At 58.6% G+C, this 19,754-nt stretch overlaps 2 protein-coding genes across 2 annotated transcripts; one reads left to right on the forward strand and one right to left on the reverse strand.

The window, feature by feature from the left end:
- Positions 1–190: 190 nt before the first annotated feature.
- LOC119699081 lies at positions 191–1,749 on the forward strand. Its single transcript, XM_038132097.1, has 2 exons — positions 191–903; positions 1,146–1,749. Exons 1-2 carry the CDS (start codon positions 387–389, stop codon positions 1,583–1,585), a joined length of 957 nt encoding a protein of 318 aa, XP_037988025.1. The 5' UTR covers positions 191–386; the 3' UTR covers positions 1,586–1,749.
- A 301-nt stretch (positions 1,750–2,050) lies between these two features.
- On the reverse strand, positions 2,051–17,261 carry PBK (PDZ binding kinase). The gene is made up of 7 exons (XM_038132093.1): positions 17,189–17,261; positions 14,853–14,943; positions 13,352–13,494; positions 11,022–11,191; positions 10,169–10,298; positions 9,238–9,402; positions 2,051–2,533 (listed from the first exon to the last, which is right to left on the reverse strand). Exons 1-7 carry the CDS (start codon positions 17,235–17,237, stop codon positions 2,271–2,273), a joined length of 1,011 nt encoding a protein of 336 aa, XP_037988021.1. The 5' UTR covers positions 17,238–17,261; the 3' UTR covers positions 2,051–2,270.
- Positions 17,262–19,754: the final 2,493 nt, after the last annotated feature.

Below are 19,754 nucleotides of genomic sequence, written 5' to 3' on the forward strand. Positions count from 1 at the left end.
AAAAGAGGGAAATTCCAGGAAAATTGGGAAAACTTGGGAAACTCCAGCCCAAAAAAGTTGGGAAAATCCAACTGAAAAAACTTGGGAAAATCTAAACTCGAAACTTGGGAAAATCCAACCGCAAAGGGAGAATCCGTCCCAAAATCCTGGCAAAATCCAACCCCAAAAAATTGGGAATTCCAGCCCAGAAAAGAGGGAAATCCAACCCCAAAGATTGGGAGAATTCAACTTGGAAACTTGGGAAACTCTGACCTGGAAAAGAGGGAAAATCCAACTGGGAAAGGCGGGAAAAGTTGACCTAAGAGAGGGAAAATCCAGCAAAAAATGAAATCTGGGAATGGCAGGGCTCTGGAATTCCAGGAGTTCTGGGCTCTGGAATTCCGGGAATGTCGGGGCTCTGGAATCTTGGGAATGTCAGGGCTCTGGAATTCCGGGGATGTCAGGCTCTGGAAAAGTGGGAATGTCAGGGCTCCGGAACTATGAGACTTTGGAATTCCAGGAACGTCAGGGCTCTGGAATTCTGGGAATGTCAGGGATTGGGAGCCATGTCCCACTGGCAAAGCAGGAATGTCAGGCTCCAGAGCCACATCCTGGAAATCTGGGAATATCAGGCTCTGGAAAAGCGGGAATGTCAGGGCTCTGGGAGTGTAAGGCTCTGGAATCCTGGGAATGTCAGCACTCTGGAAATCTGGGAATGCCGCATCTGGAATCTCAGGAATGTCATGTTCTGGAATTCCAGGATGCCAGCCTCTGGAATTCCAGGGCTGGCAGGGCTCTGGAAAAGCGGGAATGTCAGAGCTCTGGGACAGGGAGGCTCTGAAATTCCAGGAATGCCAGGCTCTGGAATTCTGGGCGGGCCAGGGCTCCATAACGCTGGGAATTCCCTCTCCGTTATCCCAGAATTTCTGCTCCCTTAGCTCTGTCTCTCAGGGCTGTGGTGTTATCCCAGAATTCCCGCCCTGTTGTTATCCCGGAATTCCCGCTCCCTGGCCACTATGCATGTCCCTCAGGGCTGCGTTATCCCAGAATTCCCTCGCTGTTATCCTGGAATTCCCTCGCCGTTATCCCGCAATTCCCGCTGCCCGGCTGCTGTTATCAGTGTGGTTCAGGGCTCTGGAATTCCCACTCTGTTGTTATCCCAGAATTCCCTCACTGTTATCCCGGAATTCCTGCTCCCCGGTCTCCATCCGTGTCCCTCAGGGCTGTGTTATCCCAAAATTCCTGCTCCCCAGCCACTGTTATCCTGGAATTCCCATTCTGTTGTTATCCTGGAATTCCTGCTCCCCGGTCTCTATCCGTGTCCCTCAGGGCTGTTTTATCCCAATATTCCCTCGCTGTTTTCCCGGAATTCCCGCTCTGTTGTTATCCCGATATTCCCTTGCCGTTATCCCGGAACTCCCTCTCCGTTATCCCGGCATTCCCGTTCCCTGGCCGCTATTATTCGTGTCCCTCAGGGCTGTGTTATCCCAGAACTCCCTCGCTGTTATCCCCGAATTCCCTTGCTGTTATCCTGGCATTCCCGCTCTGTTGTTATCCCTATATTCCCTCTCCATTATCCCAGCACTCCCTCTCCGGTATCCCGTAATTCCCTTGCTGTTATCCTGGCATTCCCTCGCCGTTTTCCCGGAATTCCCGCTCTGTTGTTATCTCGATATTCCCTTGCTGTTTTCCTGGCATTCCCGCTCTGTTGTTATCCCGTCGTTCCCTCTCCGTCGTTATCCTGTCATTCCCTCTCCGTGGTTATCCTGTCGTTCCCTCTCCGTTGTTCCCGTCATTCCGTGGTTATCCCGTCGTTCCCGTCGTTCCATCGTTATCCCATCGTTCCAGTGTCGTTATCCCGCTGCTGCCGTTCCCGTGTCGTTATCCCGTTGCTGTTCCCGTTGTTCCGTGGTTATCCCGTTGTTCCCGTGTCGTTATCCCGTTGCTGCCGTTCCCGTGTCTCCGTGGTTATCCCGTGGTTATCCCGTTGCTGTTCCGGTGTCGTTATCCCGCTGCCGCTGTTCCCGTGTCTCTGTGGTTATCCCGTTGCTGTTCCCGTGGTTCTGTGGTTATCCCGTGATTATCCCGTTGTTCCCTGGTTATCCCGTTGTTCCCGTGTGGTTATCCCACTGCTGCCGTTCCCGTGTCTCCATAGTTATCCCGTGGTTCCGTGGTTATCCCGTCGCTGTTCCGGTGTCGTTATCCCGTTGCTGTTCCCGTTGCTGTTCCCGTTGCTGTTCCCGTGGTTCCATGGTTATCCCGTTGCTGTTCCCGCTGACGTTCCCGTGTGGTTATCCCGTTGCTGTTCCCGTTGCCGTTCCCGTGGTTCCATGGTTATCCCGCTGCTGTTCCCGCTGTTCCCGTGTCTCCAGGGCGCGGACGATGCGCGCTGCGGGCGGTCTCCGCGGGGCGGCGCTCTCGGTGCAGGCTGCGAAGAGCTCCCGCACGGGGCCCTGGGCCGGCTGGGCCAGCGCCTCGGGCGGCAGCGGCGGCCGCGAGCCCAGCGCCGCCAGGTACCGCTCCTCGTCCCAGGAATCCTCGGAGCACGACTCCTCTGCGACGGCACCCGGCAACGTCGGCAGCGCGTCCCGGGAATCCCGGGAATCCCGGGAAGCCCGCGCCGCGGCCCGGCGGCGCTTCCCCATCTCCCCGGGGTGATCCCGACGCTCCCGGGGATCCTCTGGGAGTTCCAGCCCAGCCCCTCCTCACCCTCCCAGCCAGGAGCTCCTTCTGGATATCCCAAAACCCCAAAACCCCAACATCCCAAGCCTCAGGAATGGCAGGAGAGAGCGGCTGTCAGGGGCAGATCCCAGGAATCCCACCCTGATCCCAGCCCGGCGGCGCTTCCCCATCTCCCCGGGGTGATCCCGATGCTCCCGGGGATCCACTGGGAGTTCCAGCCCAGCGCCCCCCCCCTACTCTTCTAGCCAGGAATTCCATCCCAAAACCCCATGATCCCAAAACCCCAAGATCCCAAAATCCCTTGATCCCAAAACCCCAACATCCCAAAATCCCAAGCCTCTGGAATGGCGGGAGAGAGCGGCTGTCTGGAGAGGATCCCAGAAATCCCGGCCCTGATCCCAGCCCGGTGACACTTCCTGATCTCCCCAGGGTCATCCCGATGCTCCCGGGGATCCACTGAGAATTCCAGACCAGCCCCTCCTCACCCTCCCAGCCAGGAATTCCATCCCAAAACCCCAAAACCCCATGATCCCAAAATCCCAAGCCTCAGGAATGGTGGGAGAGAGCAGCTGTCAGGGGCAGATCCCGGGAATCCCACCCCGATCCCAGCCCGGTGACGCTTCCCCATCTCCCCAGGGTGATCCACTGGGAATTCCAGCCCAGCAGCCCCCCACCCACTCTTCTAGCCAGGAATTCCATCCCAAAACCCCATGATCCCAAAACCCCAAGATCCCAAAACCCCAAGATCCCAAAATCCCAACCCTGTGGAATGGCAGCAGGAAGCAGCCATCGGCATCGGATCCCGGGAATCCCGCACCTGCACCCCAGCCCGGTGACACTTCCTGATCTCCCCGGGGTGATCCCAACGCTCCCGGGGATCCACTGGGAGTTCCAGCCCAGCGCCCTCCCCCTACTCTTCTAGCCAGGAATTCCATCCCAAAATCCCTTGATCCCAAAACCCCAAGATCCCAAAATCCCAAGCCTCTGGAATGGCAGGAGAGAGCGGCTGTTGGGACCGGATCCCGGGAATCCCAGCCCCAATCCCAGCCCGGTGACACTTCCTGATCTTCCCAGGGTCATCCCGATGCTCCCGGGCATCCTCTGGGAATTCCAGCCCAGCCCCTCCTCACCCTCCCAGACAGGAATTCAATCCCAAAACCCCAAAACCCCATGATCCCAAAATCCCAAGCCTCAGGAATGGCGGGATAAAGTAGCTGTCGGCGGTGGATCCCGGGAATCCTGCCCCGATCCCAACCTGGCACTTCCTGATCTTCCCAGGGTGATCCCAACACTCCCCAGGGCGATCCCGACGCTCCCAGGGATCCTCTGGGAATTCCAGCCCAGCCCCTCCTCACCCTCCCAGCCAGGAGCTCCTTCCCGATATCCCAGAATCCCAACATCCCAAAATCCCAAGCCTCAGGAATGGCAGGAGAGAGCGGCTGTCAGGGGCAGATCCCGGGAATCCCACCCTGATCCCAGCCCGGCAGCGCTTCCCCATCTCCCCAGGGTGATCCCGATGCTCCCGGGGATCCACTGGGAGTTCCAGCCCAGCATCCCCCCCCTACTCTTCTAGCCAGGAATTCCATCCCAAAATCCCTTGATCCCAAAACCCCAAGATCCCAAAATCCCTTGATCCCAAAACCCCAACATCCCAAAATCCCAAGCCGCTGGAATGGCAGGAGAGAGTAGCTGTCGGCAGTGGATCCCGGGAATCCTGCCCCGATCCCAGCCCGGCGGCACTTCCTGATCTCCCCAGGGTGATCCCAACACTCCCCAGGGTGATCCCGATGCTCCCGGGGATCCACTGGGAGTTCCAGCCCAGCGCCCTCCCCCTACTCTTCTAGCCAGGAATTCCATGCCAAAACCCCATGATCCCAAAACCCCAAGATCCCAAAATCCCTTGATCCCAAAACCCCAAGATCCCAAAATCCCAAGCCTCTGGAATGGCGGGAGAGAGCGGCTGTCTGGAGTGGATCCCAGAAATCCTGGCCCCGATCCCAGCCCGGTGACACTTCCTGATCTTCCCAGGGTCATCCCGATGCTCCCAGGGATCCTCTGGGAGTTCCAGCCCAGCCCCTCCTCACCCTCCCAGCCAGGAATTCCATCCCAAAACCCCAAAACCCCATGATCCCAAAATCCCAAGCCACTGGAATGGCGGGAGAAAGTAGCTGTCGGCGGTGGATCCCGGGAATCCTGCCCCGATCCCAACCTGGCACTTCCTGATCTTCCCAGGGTGATCCCAACACTCCCCAGGGCGATCCCGACGCTCCCAGGGATCCTCTGGGAATTCCAGCCCAGCCCCTCCTCACCCTCCCAGCCAGGAGCTCCTTCCCGATATCCCAGAATCCGAACATCCCAAAATCCCAAGCCTCAGGAATGGCAGGAGAGAGCGGCTGTCAGGGGCAGATCCCGGGAATCCCACCCTGATCCCAGCCCGGCGGCACTTCCCCATCTCCCCAGGGTGATCCACTGGGAGTTCCAGCCCAGCGCCCTCTCTTTACTCTTCTAGTCAGGAATTCCATCCCAAAATCCCTTGATCCCAAAATCCCTTGATCCCAAAACCCCAAGATCCCAAAATCCCAACCCTGTGGAATGGCAGCAGGGAGCAGTCATCGGCATCGGATCCCGGGAATCCCGCACCTGCACCCCAGCCCGGTGACACTTCCCGATCTCCCCGGGGTGATCCCAACGCTCCCAGGGATCCACTGGGAGTTCCAGCCCAGCGCCCTCCCCCTACTCTTCTAGCCAGGAATTCCATCCCAAAATCCCTTGATCCCAAAACCCCAACATCCCAAAATCCCAAGCCGCTGGAATGGCGGGAGAGAGTAGCTGTCGGCAGTGGATCCCGGGAATCCTGCCCCAATCCCAGCCCGGCGGCACTTCCTGATCTCCCCAGGGTGATCCCAACACTCCCCAGGGTGATCCCGACGCTCCCAGGGATCCACTGGGAGTTCCAGCCCAGCGCCCCCCCCTACTCTTCTAGCCAGGAATTCCATCCCAAAATCCCATGATCCCAAAACCCCAAGATCCCAAAATCCCTTGATCCCAAAACCCCATGATCCCAAAATCCCAAGCCTCTGGAATGGCAGGAGAGAGCGGCTGTCTGGAGCGGATCCCAGAAATCCCGGCCCCAATCCCAGCCCGGTGACACTTCCTGATCTTCCCAGGGTGATCCCAACACTCCTGGGGATCCACTGGGAATTCCAGCCCAGCCCCTCCTCACCCTCCCAGCCAGGAATTCCATCCCAAAACCCCAAAACCCCATGATCCCAAAATCCCAAGCCTCAGGAATGGTGGGAGAGAGCGGCTGTCAGGGGCAGATCCCGGGAATCCCACCCCGATCCCAGCCCGGCGGCGCTTCCCCATCTCCCCGGGGTGATCCCGATGCTCCCGGGGATCCACTGGGAGTTCCAGCCCAGTGCCCTCCCCCTACTCTTCTAGCCAGGAATTCCATCCCAAAATCCCTTGATCCCAAAACCCCAACATCCCAAAACCTCAACATCCCAAAATCCCAAGCCTCAGGAATGGTGGGAGAGAGTAGCTGTCGGCAGTGGATCCCGGGAATCCTGCCCCGATCCCAGCCCGGCGGCACTTCCTGATCTCCCCAGGGTGATCCCGACGCTGCCAGGGATCCTCTGGGAGTTCCAGCCCAGCGCCCCCCCCTACTCTTCTAGCCAGGAATTCCATCCCAAAATCCCATGATCCCAAAACCCCAAGATCCCAAAATCCCTTGATCCCAAAACCCCATGATCCCAAAATCCCAAGCCTCTGGAATGGCGGGAGAGAGCGGCTGTCTGGAGAGGATCCCGGGAATCCCGGCCCCGATCCCAGCCCGGTGACACTTCCCCATCTTCCCAGGGTGATCCCGATGCTCCCGGGGATCCTCTGGGAGTTCCAGCCCAGCCCCTCCTCACCCTCCCAGCCAGGAATTCCATCCCAAAATCCCATGATCCCAAAATCCCAAGCCTCAGGAATGGCAGGAGAGAGGTGGCTGTCAGGGGCAGATCCCGGGAATCCCACCCTGATCCCAGCCCGGCGGTGCTTCCCCATCTCCCCGGGGTGATCCCGACGCTCCCGGGGATCCACTGGGAGTTCCAGCCCAGCGCCCCTCCCCTACTCTTCTAGCCAGGAATTCCATCCCAAATCCCCATGATCCCAAAACCCCTTGATCCCAAAACCCCAACATCCCAAAATCCCAAGCCTCTGGAATGGCGGGAGAGAGCGGCTGTCAGGGGCGGATCCCGGGAATCCCACCCTGATCCCAGCCCGGCGGCGCTTCCCCATCTCCCCGGGGTGATCCCGACGCTCCCGGGGATCCTCTGGGAATTCCAGCCCAGCCCCTCCTCACCCTCCCAGCCAGGAATTCCATCCCAAACCCCAAAACCCCATGATCCCAAAATCCCAAGCCACTGGAATGGCGGGAGAGAGTAGCTGTCGGCAGTGGATCCCGGGAATCCTGCCCCGATCCCAGCCCGGCGGCACTTCCTGATCTCCCCAGGGTGATCCCAACACTCCCCAGGGTGATCCCGACGCTCCCAGGGATCCACTGGGAGTTCCAGCCCAGCGCCCCCCCCCTACTCTTCTAGCCAGGAATTCCATCCCAAAATCCCATGATCCCAAAACCCCAAGATCCCAAAATCCCTTGATCCCAAAACCCCAAGATCCCAAAATCCCAAGCCTCAGGAATGGCGGGAGAGAGCGGCTGTCTGGAGCGGATCCCAGAAATCCCGGCCCCAATCCCAGCCCGGTGACACTTCCTGATCTCCCCAGGGTGATCCCAACACTCCTGGGGATTCACTGAGAATTCCAGCCCAGCCCCTCCTCACCCTCCCAGCCAGGAATTCCATCCCAAAACCCCAAAACCCCATGATCCCAAAATCCCAAGCCTCAGGAATGGCAGGAGAGAGCGGCTGTCAGGGGCAGATCCCGGGAATCCCACCCCGATCCCAGCCCGGTGGCGCTTCCCCATCTCCCCAGGGTGATCCACTGGGAATTCCAGCCCAGCACCCCCCCACCCACTCTTCTAGCCAGGAATTCCATCCCAAAGCCCCATGATCCCAAAACCCCAAGATCCCAAAATCCCAACCCTGTGGAATGGCAGCAGGGAGCAGCCATCGGCATCGGATCCCGGGAATCCCACACCTGCACTCCAGCCCGGTGACACTTCCCGATCTCCCCGGGGCGATCCCGACGCTCCCAGGGATCCACTGGGAGTTCCAGCCCAGCGCCGTCCCCCTACTCTTCTAGCCAGGAATTCCATCCCAAAATCCCTTGATCCCAAAACCCCAACATCCCAAAATCCCAAGCCGCTGGAATGGCAGGAGAGAGTAGCTGTCGGCAGTGGATCCCGGGAATCCTGCCCCGATCCCAGCCCGGCGGCACTTCCTGATCTCCCCAGGGTGATCCCAACACTCCCCAGGGTGATCCTGACGCTCCCGGGGATCCACTGGGAGTTCCAGCCCAGCGCCCCCCCCCCTACTCTTCTAGCCAGGAATTCCATCCCAAAATCCCATGATCCCAAAACCCCAACATCCCAAAATCCCTTGATCCCAAAACCCCAACATCCCAAAATCCCAAGCCTCTGGAATGGCGGGAGAGAGCGGCTGTCTGGAGAGGATCCCAGAAATCCCGGCCCCGATCCCAGCCCGGTGACACTTCCTGATCTTCCCAGGGTGATCCCGATGCTCCCGGGGATCCACTGGGAGTTCCAGCCCAGCCCCTCCTCACCCTCCCAGCCAGGAGCTCCTTCCTGATATCCCAGAATCCCAAGATCCCAAAACCCCAAGATCCCAAAATCCCAACCCTGTGGAATGGCAGCAGGGAGCAGCCATCGGCAGCGGATCCCGGGAATCCCGAACCCGGATCCCAGCCCGGCGGTGCTTCCCGATCTTCCCAGGGTGATCCCAACCTTTCCTTGGACACTCCCAGGGATCCGGGATTCTCAGGGAACTCCAGTCCAGCCCCTCACCACCTTCCCAGCCAGGAATTCTTTCCCAAGGTCCCAAAATCCCACAATCCCGACCCTCTGGAAGGGCAGTCGGAGCCATTCCCTGTCCTGCCATTCCAGGCCCTTTTCCCAAATCCCTCTCCAGCTCTTCTGGATTGGATCCATCCCCATCCCGATTCCTCCTGGAGAAGGAATTTCGGGATCCAGGAACTTCACTGGGAATTCGGGACTCCATGAAGGGTCTCCCTGTCCTTTCCCATCCCCACATTCCATCAAAATCCCTCGGGATGGATCCTGAGCGTCCTTGATCCCAGAATCCCAGAATGGTTTGGGATGGGATCCATGGACCTTCAATCCCATCCCAGGGACACTTCCCACGATCCCAGGGTGCTCCAAACCCACCCTTGGACACTGCCAGGGATCCAGGGATTCTCTGGGAATCCCAGCCCAGCCGGGAATCCCTCCCCAAGGCCCCACAACCCCGAGCTCCCCTTTCCCAGCCGGAATCCCATCGCATCCCGCTCCCGTCCCTCCGCCCCTTTCCCAAACCCCAGAACCCCTTTCCCGCCCGAGCGTTCCCCGGATCCCTTTCCCGGTCGGGGGTTCCCGGCATTCCCGGCATTCCGTACCGTCGGAGGGCAGGGGCAGGTGGGGCACGCTCAGCGCCAGCATCTCCCAGAGCGTGAGGCCGAAGGCGAAGACGTCGGCGCGGTCGGAGATGGCCCCGCCCGGCTGCAGCGCCTCGGGCGGCGCCCAGGGCTCCGTGCCCACGTAGCTGCGCGAGGGGTCGCTCACTGCCGGGGGGGATAACGGGATAACGGGATATCGGGATATCGGGATACTGGAGTGGGATATCGGGAGTGGGATATTGGAGTGGGATCGCTCACTGCCAGGGGAAAACCGGGATACCGGGATATCAGGAATGGGATATCGGGATAGGGATTGCTCACTGCCGCAGGGGAAACCGGGATACCGGGACATCGGGATACTGGGAATGGGATATTGGAGTGGGATATCGGGAGTGGGATATCGGGAATGGGATATCGGAGTGGGATCGCTCACTGCCGCAGGGGAAAACCGGGATACCGGGATATCAGGAATGGGATATCGGGATAGGGATATCGGGAGTGGGATATTGGAGTGGGATCGCTCACTGCCACGAGGGAAATGGATATCGGGATATCGGGAGTGGGATATTGGGAATGGGATATTGGGAATGGGATCGCTCACTGCCGGGGGAAAACCGGGATATCGGGAATGGGACATCGGGATAGGGATCGCTCACTGCCGGGGGAAGCCAGGATATTGGGATATCGGGATAGGGATCGCTCACTGTAACGGGAGCAATGGGATCACAGAGATCGAAGGGATATGGGGATTGGGAATGGGATCAGGGATGGGACTGGGAATGGGATCGCTCACTGCAACGGGATCAAATGGGATGAGAACCCCACATTCCTGGGAATCCCGTCCCAATGGGAGTCCCACATTCCATCCCAGTTCCTGGGGATCCTGCATTGCCAGGAACCCCACATTCCCGGGAATTCCCGGGAATCCCACCTGTCAGGTTCTCATCCAGGGGCAGGGAGACGCCGACGTCGCAGATCTTGACGGCCTCGAAGGCGCCGCGCACGACGACGTTGGGGGATTTGATGTCGCCGTGGAGCAGCCGCTGCTCCGTGTGCAGGTACTGCGGGGGGAATCCCGGGAATCCCAGGAATCCCGGGAATCCCGGGGAGAGCCGTCGGATCGGGGGGACCGAGGGGAAATCCCCGATCCAGCCTCGAAACTTCCAGGTGCTGCTCGGAATCCGTGGATGGGGGGGACCTCATGGATCAGCCCCAAATCCTGCGGCCGCTCCTTGGGCACTGCCAGGGATTCTCTGGGAATTCCTTCCCAAATCCCACCCCAAGCTCCCCTTTCCAGGGAGTTCCCTCCACTCCCAGCTCTCTCAGCCTGGGGTTGGATCCATCCCCATCCTGACTCCTCTCCGGGAAGGAATTTTGGGAATTCCCTGGGAATTGGGGACTCCAGGAAAGGTCTCCCTTCCCTTTTCCATCCCCAAATTCCATCAAAATCCCTTGGGATGGACCCTGAGTGTCCTTGATCCCAGAATCCCAGAATGCTTTGGGATGGGATCCATGGACCTTCAATCCCTTCCCATTCCCACCCCGATCCCAGGCTGCTCCAACCTTTCCTTGGACCCTCCCAGGGATTCTCTGGGAATTCCAGCCCAGCCAGGAATTCCTTCCCAAGATCCCACCCATCCCCATCCCAACGCCCCCAGCAGCTGCAAAGCCCCCTTGGCTCCTCTTTACCCCAGAATCCTGGGATTTTCCTGGAATCCCAGGGTTCTCCCAGAATTCCCGGGCTTTTCCCGGAATTCCCGGGGTTTCCCCGGAATTCCCGGTACCTCGAGGCCCCTGGCCATGCTCAGGGCCACGTGCAGGATGGTGGCAGCCGGGAACATTCCCAGGCCCTGCTCCCGGCGCTCCTCGATGAGGTCGTTCAGGGATTTCTCCCCCCCGAATTCCATGGCCAGGCAAAGGCTCCCGTCCGGAGCCTTGGTCAGCGCCCGGTACCCTGGAATGGGAATGGGAGCCGTGGGATTGGGATCCGTGGGATTGGGAGCCATGGGATCCGTGGGAATGAGATCCATGGGATTGGGAATGGGAGCCGTGGGATCTGTGGGAATGGGATCCATGGGAGCCGTGGGATCTGTGGGAATGGGATCCGTGGGACTGGGATCCATAGGATCCGTGGGATTGGGATTCATGAGAGCCATGGGAATGGGATCCATGAGAGCCGTGGGAATGGGATCCATGGGACTGGGATCCATGGGATCCGTGGGAATGGGATCCATGGGACTGGGATCCATGGGATCCGTGGGAATGGGATCCATGGGACTGGGATCCATGGGATCCATGGGAATGGGATCCATGGGATCCATGGGAATGGGAATGGCAGCCGTGGGAATGGGAGCTGTGGGATCCATGGGATCTGTAGGAATGGGAGCCGTGGGGTCCGTGGGAATGGGATTTGTGGGAATGGAATCCATGGGGATGGGATCTGTGGTAGCCATGGGAATGGGAGCTGTGGGAATGGGATGGGATCCATGGGAATGGGAGCTGTGGGAGCCATGGGAACCACAGGATGGGAATGGGATCCGTGGGATGGGATCCATGGGAAAGGGAGTGAGAGCTGTGGGAATGGGATCCGTGGGAATGGGATCCATGAGAACTGGATCCCTGACAATGGGAATGGGGATGAGAATGGAATCCATGGGATTGGGATGGGATGGGATCCATGGAATGGGACGGGAATGGCATCCGTGGGATGGGAATGGGGGAGCAGCCACAATCATGGAATGTTCCGGATGGGATTCATGGATTTCGATCCCATCCCAATCCATCCCCGAGCCCTCCCACGATCTCAGGGAGCTCCAAATCCATCCCTGGACACTCCCAGGGATCTGGGGCAGCCCCAGCTTCCCTGGGAATTCCAGAGGCACTGGGAGGTCTGGAATTCCCAAATCCCCCTCATCTCCCCCTGGAATTAGTTCCAACCCCTTGATTCCCAACAGATCCAGTCCCTCCGTTCCAAATGGATCCAACCCCATTCCCAGGGATCCATCCCTCCATTCCCAGGGATCCAACCCCTCCATTCTCATGGATCCATCCCCATTCCCAATGCATCCAACCGATTCCCATGGATCCCACCCCATTCCCATGGATCCCTCCCCATTCCCATGGATCCAACCCCATTCCCAATGTATCTACCCCCATTCCCAATGTATCCACCCCTATTCCCAATGGATCCACCCCTATTCCCACGGATCCACCCCCATTCCCACAGATCCACCCACATTCCCAATGCATCCAACCCTCAATTCCCAATGCATCCACCCCCATTCCCATGGATCCATCCCCCATTCCCAATGGATCCATCTCCTATTCCCAAAGCATCCACCCCCATTCCCAATGGATCCACCCCCATTCCCGATGGATCCACCCCCATTCCCAATGCATCCAACCCCTCCATTCCCATGGATCCAACCCCACTCCCAATGGATCCATCCCCCATTCCCAACTGATCCACCCACATTCCCAATGGATCCACCCCCCATTCCCAAAGCATCTACCCCCATTCCCACAGATCCACCCCCATTCCCAATGGATCCACCCCCACTACCACGGATCCACCCCCACTCCCTATGGATCCATCCCTCCATTCCAGATGGATCCAGCTCAATTCCCAACAGATCCACCCCCATTCCCAATGGATCCATCCCCCATTCCCAATGGATCCATCCCCCATTCCCAATGGATCCACCCACATTCCCAATGGATCCACCCCCCATTCCCAAAGCATCTACCCCCATTCCCAATGCATCCACCTCCATTCCCAACAGATCCACCCCCATTCCCACAGATCCACCCCCATTCCCAATGGATCCACCCCCATTCCCAATGGATCCACCCCCATTCCCAATGGATCCACCCCCCATTCCCAAAGCATCTACCCCCATTCCCAATGCATCCACCTCCATTCCCAACAGATCCAGCCTCCAGCCCCATTCCCACGGATCCACCCCCACTCCCAATGGATCCATCCCTCCATTCCAAATGGATCCAGCTCAATTCCCAATGGATCCACCCCCATTCCCACGGATCCAGCCCCATTCCCAATGGATCCACCCCCCCATTCCCAGGGGTCCCCGCTCCGTTCCCGGCGGATTCCCACCGACGATGTTGGGGTGCTGCAGGTTCCGGAGGGTCCGGGCCTCCTCCCGGAGTCTCCTCTGGAAGAGGCTGCGCTGGCTCTGGGAGCAGCCGGAGTTGATTTTCTTCACGGCCCACGGCGAGCGCGGCATCCCCCGCGGGGACCTGCCCGCGGAAAACCGGGAATTCCCACGGCATTCCCGCGGGGAAAGGACCCCACGCCCCCCCCCCCCACCGTGGGACAGGAACGCCGCGAATCCCTCCGGGGAATTTTCAGGGAGAGGGAATTTCTTATCCGTTCCCGTTTCCAGATGGAGCTGGTGGTGGGAAGGAATGGAGCCCAAAATCCCTGGGATTCCAGCCGGGAAAGGGTTATCCCAAAATAATGGAGCCCAGATCCCAGGATTCCTGGGAATGGAGCCCAAAATCCCTGAATTCCAGCCAGGACAAGGGTCTCCCAAAATAATGGAGCCCAAAATCCTGGAATTCCAGCTGGGACAGGGTTATCCCAAAATAATGGAGCCCAAAATCCTGGGATTCCAGCCGGGAAAGGGTTATCCCAAAATAATGGAGCCCAAAATCCCAGGATTTCCAGCTGGGAAAGGGTTACCCCAAAATAATGGAGCCCAAAATCCCGGGATTCCTGGGAATGGAGCCCAAAATCCCTGGGATTCCAGCCGGGACAGGGTTATCCCAAAATAATGGAGCTCAAAATCCCTGGAATTCCAGCCGGGACAGGGTTATCCCAAAATAATGGAGCCCAAAATCCCTGGGATTCCAGCCGGGAAAGGGTTATCCCAGAATAATGGAGCTCAAAATCCCTGGAATTCCAGCCGGGAAAGGGTTATCCCAAAATAATGGAGCCCAAAATCCCGGGATTCCTGGGAATGGAGCCCAAAATCCTGGAATTCCAGCTGGAACAGGATTATCCCAAAATAATAGAGCCCAAATGCCAGAATTCCCAGGAAAGGAGCCCAAATCTCTGGATTCCAGCTGGGACAAGGTTATCCCAGAATAATAGAGCCCAAATCCCTGGATTCCAGCGAGGGTTTATCCCAGGAATGACCCCAAATCCCTGAATTCCATCCAAGGAAAGACCAATGGGGTTATCCCAAAATAACAGAGCCCAAAATCCCGGAATTCCAGCTGAGAAAGGGTTATGCCAAAATAATGGAGCCCAAATCCCAGAATTCCCAGGAGTGGAGCCAAAAATTCCTGAATTCCAGCCAGGACAGGGTTATCCCAAAATGCTGGAGCCCAAATCCCGGAATTCCAGCCGGGACAGGGTTATCCCAAAATAATGGAGCCCAAATCCCGGAATTCCAGCCGGGACAGGGTTATCCCAAAATAATGGAGCCCAAATCCCGGAATTCCAGCTGGGACAGGGTTATCCCACAACACTGCGCTCCTTCCCGGCTCCACAAATCCCAACTCCCTCCCTCGGCTCCGTATCTGTGGGGAGGAGAACCGGGATCGTCTCCGGGATTTCCCAGGATTCCCGAGGCCATTCCCAAATTCCCAACCTTTTCATCAGGTAGACGCTGACTCCGGTGCCGAATCCCAACTTCTGCATGAAGGGAGAGGCCGGGATGGTCACGGACACGGGGCCGGGCTCTGCGGGGACAATTCCCGGTGATCCCACGGGAAATCCCGCTGGGATCGGATCGGCTGATCCCACAGGAAATCCCGGATCTGCTCCTCGGGAATCACCAACGGGATGGGAGGGAACGGCCTCGAGCCGCCAGGGAACGTTCAGTTGGATTTTGGGAACAATTCCTGCCGGGAATTCCCAGCCCTGGAGTCCCCATTTCGGTTGGAATTTAAATCCCAGGGGATTTCGGGGTCACGGATCCTCAGCAGAGCCGGGAATGGTCGGAATTCCCGGCCCGAAATATTCCACGATTCCCACGGGATGCTCCGAAGCCATTCCTGACCCAGATTTTTGGGAAAGCTCCTTCCAACCCCCCCAGTGTTTTCCCAAATTCCGGCTCCGTTCCCTGGAGGGGTTTGTTCCCTAAAAAACGGAGATCCCGCAGATCCACCCCAATTCCAGAGGGGAATTCTGGGGAGCGCAGGGAGCTGGGATGGGAAACGGGGATGGGAACAGGGAATGGGGATGGGAAATGGGAACGGGAATGGAAACTGGGGATGGGAAATGGGATGGAAAACCGATCCCAGCTGATCCCAGGGATTTCCCACCCTGATGTGCTCAGGGATAAAACCGGGAGGAGGAGGAGGAGGAGGAAGGGGGAAGGACCGGCAGAGTTTTCCCAGGAAATATCAGACGGGGCTTGGAGCAGCCTCTGGAATTCATCCCGGGGATCCATCCAAGGCCTTTCCCGTTCGTGATCCCGGGATTGGGATGAGGAACAGGTTCTGGGATCCAGCGATCCTTTTGGAAATATCTCAACCCCTTCGGGACCATCCCGATCCCTTTGGGAACACTGGGATCAAACAGCCCAATCCCTCTGGGACCATCCCGCTCCCTCTGGGACCATCCCGACCCCTTTTGGGACCATCCTGATCCCTTTGGGAACACTGGGATCAAGCAGCCCAATCCCTTTTGGGACCATCCCGATCCCTCTGGGATCATCTGAATCCCTTTGGGACCATTCCGATCCCTTTTGGGACCATCCTGATCCTTTTGGGACCATCCCGATCCCTTTGGGAACACTGGGATCAAGCAGCCCAATCCCTTTTGGGAACATCTCGATTCCTCTGGGATCACTCGACCCCTCTGGGACCATCCCGATCCCTTTGGGACCATCCCGATCCCTTTGGGAACACTGGGATCAAGCAGCCCAATCCCTCTGGGACCATCCCACTCCCTTCGGGACCATCCCGATCCCTCTGGGACCATCCCGATCCCTCTGGGATCATCCCGCTCCCTCTGGGACCATCCCGACCCCTCTGGGACCATCCCGCTCCCTCTGGGACCATCCTGATCCCTTTTGGGACCATCCTGATCCCTTTGGGAATATCCCCACCCCTTTTGGAACCATCCCGATCCCTTTGGGAACACTGGGATCAAGCAGCCCAATCCCTTTTGGGCCCATCTCGATCCCTCTGGGACCATCCCGCTCCCTCTGGGACCATCCCGCTCCCTCTGGGACCATCCCGCTCCCTCTGGGACCATCCCGATCCCTTTGGGACCATCCCGATCCCTCTGGGACCATCCCGCTCCCTCTGGGACCATCTCGACTCCTCTGGGATCATCCCGATCCCTCTGGGACCATCCTGATCCCTTTGGGACCATCCCGATCCCTCTGGGACCATCCTGACCCCTCTGGGATCATCCCGCTCCCTCTGGGATCATCCCGACTCCTCTGGGACCATCCCGATCCCTTTTGGGACCATCCTGATCCCTTTGGGAATATCCCCACCCCTTCTGGAACCATCCCGATCCCTTTGGGAACACTGGGATCAAGCAGCCCAATCCCTTTTGGGCCCATCTCGATCCCTCTGGGATCATCCCGCTCCCTCTGGGACCATCCCGCTCCCTCTGGGACCATCCCGCTCCCTCTGGGACCATCCCGCTCCCTCTGGGATCATCCCGCTCCCTCTGGGACCATCCCGATCCCTTTGGGACCATCCCGCTCCCTCTGGGATCATCCCGACTCCTCTGGGATCATCCCGACCCCTCTGGGATCATCCCGATCCCTCTGGGACCATCCCGCTCCCTCTGGGATCATCCCGATCCCTCTGGGACCATCTTGACTCCTCTGGGATCATCTCGATCCCTCTGGGACCATCCTGACCCCTCTGGGATCATCCCGATCCCTTTTGGGATCATCCCGACCCCTCTGGGATCATCCCGATCCCTCTGGGATCAGGCCGGGATGGTGCCGCTGTTCCTCACCCGCTTTGTCCCGGCGGGACGAGGGCACGGGGGACTGGAAGGTGTCCATGGAGCCGATCCCGATCCCGATCCCGATCCTGCGGGGCACGAGGGGACATGGAGGGACCCCAGTGGCACTGGGGGGGGGGGTGGGGGTTGGGAATTGGGGGGAAATCCTGGATTTGGGAACCGGGGGAAATGTTGGGGAATGGGGAAATCCTGGATTTGGGGATTGGAAAAATCCCAGATTGGGGAATTGGGGAAATCCTGGATTTGGGAATTGGGGGAAATGTTGGGGAATGGGGAAATCCCAGATATGGGAACTGGGGGGGGGGGTCCTGGATTTGGGAACTGGGGAGCGCTGGATTTGGGAACTGGAGAAAGCCTGGATTTGGGAATTGGGGAAATCCCAGATTTGGGAACTGGGGGAAATTCTGGGAATTGGGGAAATCCCGGATATGGGAACTGGGGGGGGGGGGGGGGTCCTGGATTTGGGAACTGGGGGAAATTCTGGGAATTAGGGAAATCCTGGATTTGGGGACTGGGGAAATCCCGGATTTGGGAATTGGGGGGGCCCTGGATTTGGGAATTGGGGGAAATTTTAGGAATTTGGGGATTGGGGGAGCTTGGATTTGGGAACTGGGGGGGCCTGGATTTGGGAATTGGGGGAAATGTCAGGGATTGGGAATATCCTGGATTTGGGAATTGGGAGGGCCTTTATTTGGGAACTGGGGGGGGGGGGTGTCCCAAACTGGGGAATTGGGGAAGTCCCAAATTTGGGAATTTTGGGGGGGGGGGGGGTGCTCCCAGGTTTGGGAATCTGGGGAGTCCCGTGATTTGGGAGGTCCCAGATTCGGGAATTTGGGGGTTCCGGAGTGGAGGGATCCCAAACTGAAGGATGGAGGAGGGGATCCCGGGGGGGGAGGGAGGAAATCCCAAACCAGGGAATGGGGGAGTCCCAGCCCCGGGAACTGGGGCGGGGGGATCCCCAAAATCCCGGACCCGGGAACTGGGCTGGTCCCAGGTTTGGGAATTGTGGAGCGGGGGAGGATCCCAGACGCGGGATGGGGATCCAGGGCTGGGATTCGGGAATTGGGGGGGAATCCCAGGATTCGGGGGGGCGATCCCAGCTCCGGGGGTTCCCAGGAAGAGCGGCAGGTCCCACCTCGGTCCGCGGTCCGCTGGCTGCGGGCGCCGGTCACGGCGAGCTCCGGGATCCCCTTCCCGGCGCCGATCCCGGGGAACTCCCGGGGAATCTCGGGATACTTTTCCCGGTCCCGGTGCCGATCCCACGGAATTTCGGGATCCTTTTCCCGGTGCCGATCCCGGGAATCTCGGGATCCTTTTCCCGGTGCCGATCCCAGGGAACTCCCGGGGAATCTCGGGATGCTTTTCCCGGTGCCGATCCCGGGGTATTCCCGGGGAACCTCGGGATGCTTTTCCCGGTGCCGATCCCGGGGTATTCCCGGGGAATCTCGGGATGCTTTTCCCGGTGCCGATCCCGGGGTATTCCCGGGGAACCTCGGGATCCTTTTCCCGCCTTTTCCGGCCGTTTTCGGGCGCCGCGTTCGAATCCCGCGCGCGCGCGCGCGCCGGCCCCGCCCCTTCCAGGGGGCGTGGCCAAAGCGCCAAATATGGCGAGTGGGGGCGGAGACATGGGCGTGGCCAGCGCCGCGCGGGAAGGCGCGGGGGCGTGGTCACTTCCAGGGGGCGTGGCCTAGCGCTGGCGGGGTGACGTAAGCGGCACGCGGTGTGTAGGGGCGTGGCCAAGGCGGAGTGGGCGTGGCCTGGGGCGATCCCGGGGTTTTGGGGCGGCCCCAAAAACAGCGGGGGCGGATTTGGGGCGCCCCGGGGGCGGATTTGGGGGGCTCGGAAGGGTTACGGAGGCGGGAAGGGGTCCCCAGGAATTTGGGGAGACGCTGTGGGGTCCGTGGAAAGCCATAAATGCCCTGAACCCCCATAAAACCCCAAAAATCCCCCCAAACCAAATAAACTCCCATAAAACCCCCAAAACCCACATAAAACCTAATAAATCTCCCTAAAACCCCCATAAACCCCATAAAACCCCCATAAAACCCCATAAAACCCCACAAACCCCATAAACCCCATAAAACCCCATAGACCCCACAAACCCCATAAACCCCATAAACCCCATAAACCCCCTAAACTCCACAAACCATAAAAACCCCATAAACCCCCATAAAATGCCACAATCCAAATAAACCCTATAAAACCCCTATAAACCCCCTAAACCCCATATGTCCTATAAAACCCCATAAAAACCCAAAACCCCCATATACCCACATAAACCCCCGATGCTCATAAACCCCCATAAAATCCTCAAAAATCCCATAAACCCCCCAAAAAATCCACATAAAACCCCATAAACCTCCATAAAACAAAAAAAACCCATAAACCTCATAACCCCATATACCCCATAAATTCTATCAAACCCCATAAGCTCCGTAAATCCCATAAATCCCATAAACCCCATAAACCCCATAAACCCCCACAAATCTTGATGAACCCCATAAAATTCATCAACCCCATAAACCCCATCAACCCCATAAATCCCATAAACCCCATC

This window comes from Motacilla alba, chromosome 3, assembly GCF_015832195.1.
Source record: "Motacilla alba alba isolate MOTALB_02 chromosome 3, Motacilla_alba_V1.0_pri, whole genome shotgun sequence".
In the NCBI taxonomy this organism is placed as follows: Eukaryota; Metazoa; Chordata; class Aves; order Passeriformes; family Motacillidae; genus Motacilla; species Motacilla alba.

Excerpts from the sequence above, each read along its gene's own strand:
- PBK (XM_038132093.1), bottom strand. The coding sequence starts at position 17,237 with ATGGACACCTTCCAGTCCCCCGTGCCCTCGTCCCGCCGGGACAAAGCG. Across the intron at positions 13,495-14,852 it reads AGCGTCTACCTGATGAAAAG|GTCCCCGCGGGGGATGCCGC; the intron begins GTTGGGAATTTG and ends TTCCGCGGGCAG. Across the intron at positions 10,299-11,021 it reads GCATGGCCAGGGGCCTCGAG|TACCTGCACACGGAGCAGCG; the intron begins GTACCGGGAATT and ends TTCCCCCCGCAG.
- LOC119699081 (XM_038132097.1), top strand. The coding sequence starts at position 387 with ATGTCGGGGCTCTGGAATCTTGGGAATGTCAGGGCTCTGGAATTCCGG. Across the intron at positions 904-1,145 it reads CCTCTCCGTTATCCCAGAAT|TCCCTCACTGTTATCCCGGA; the intron begins TTCTGCTCCCTT and ends TTATCCCAGAAT.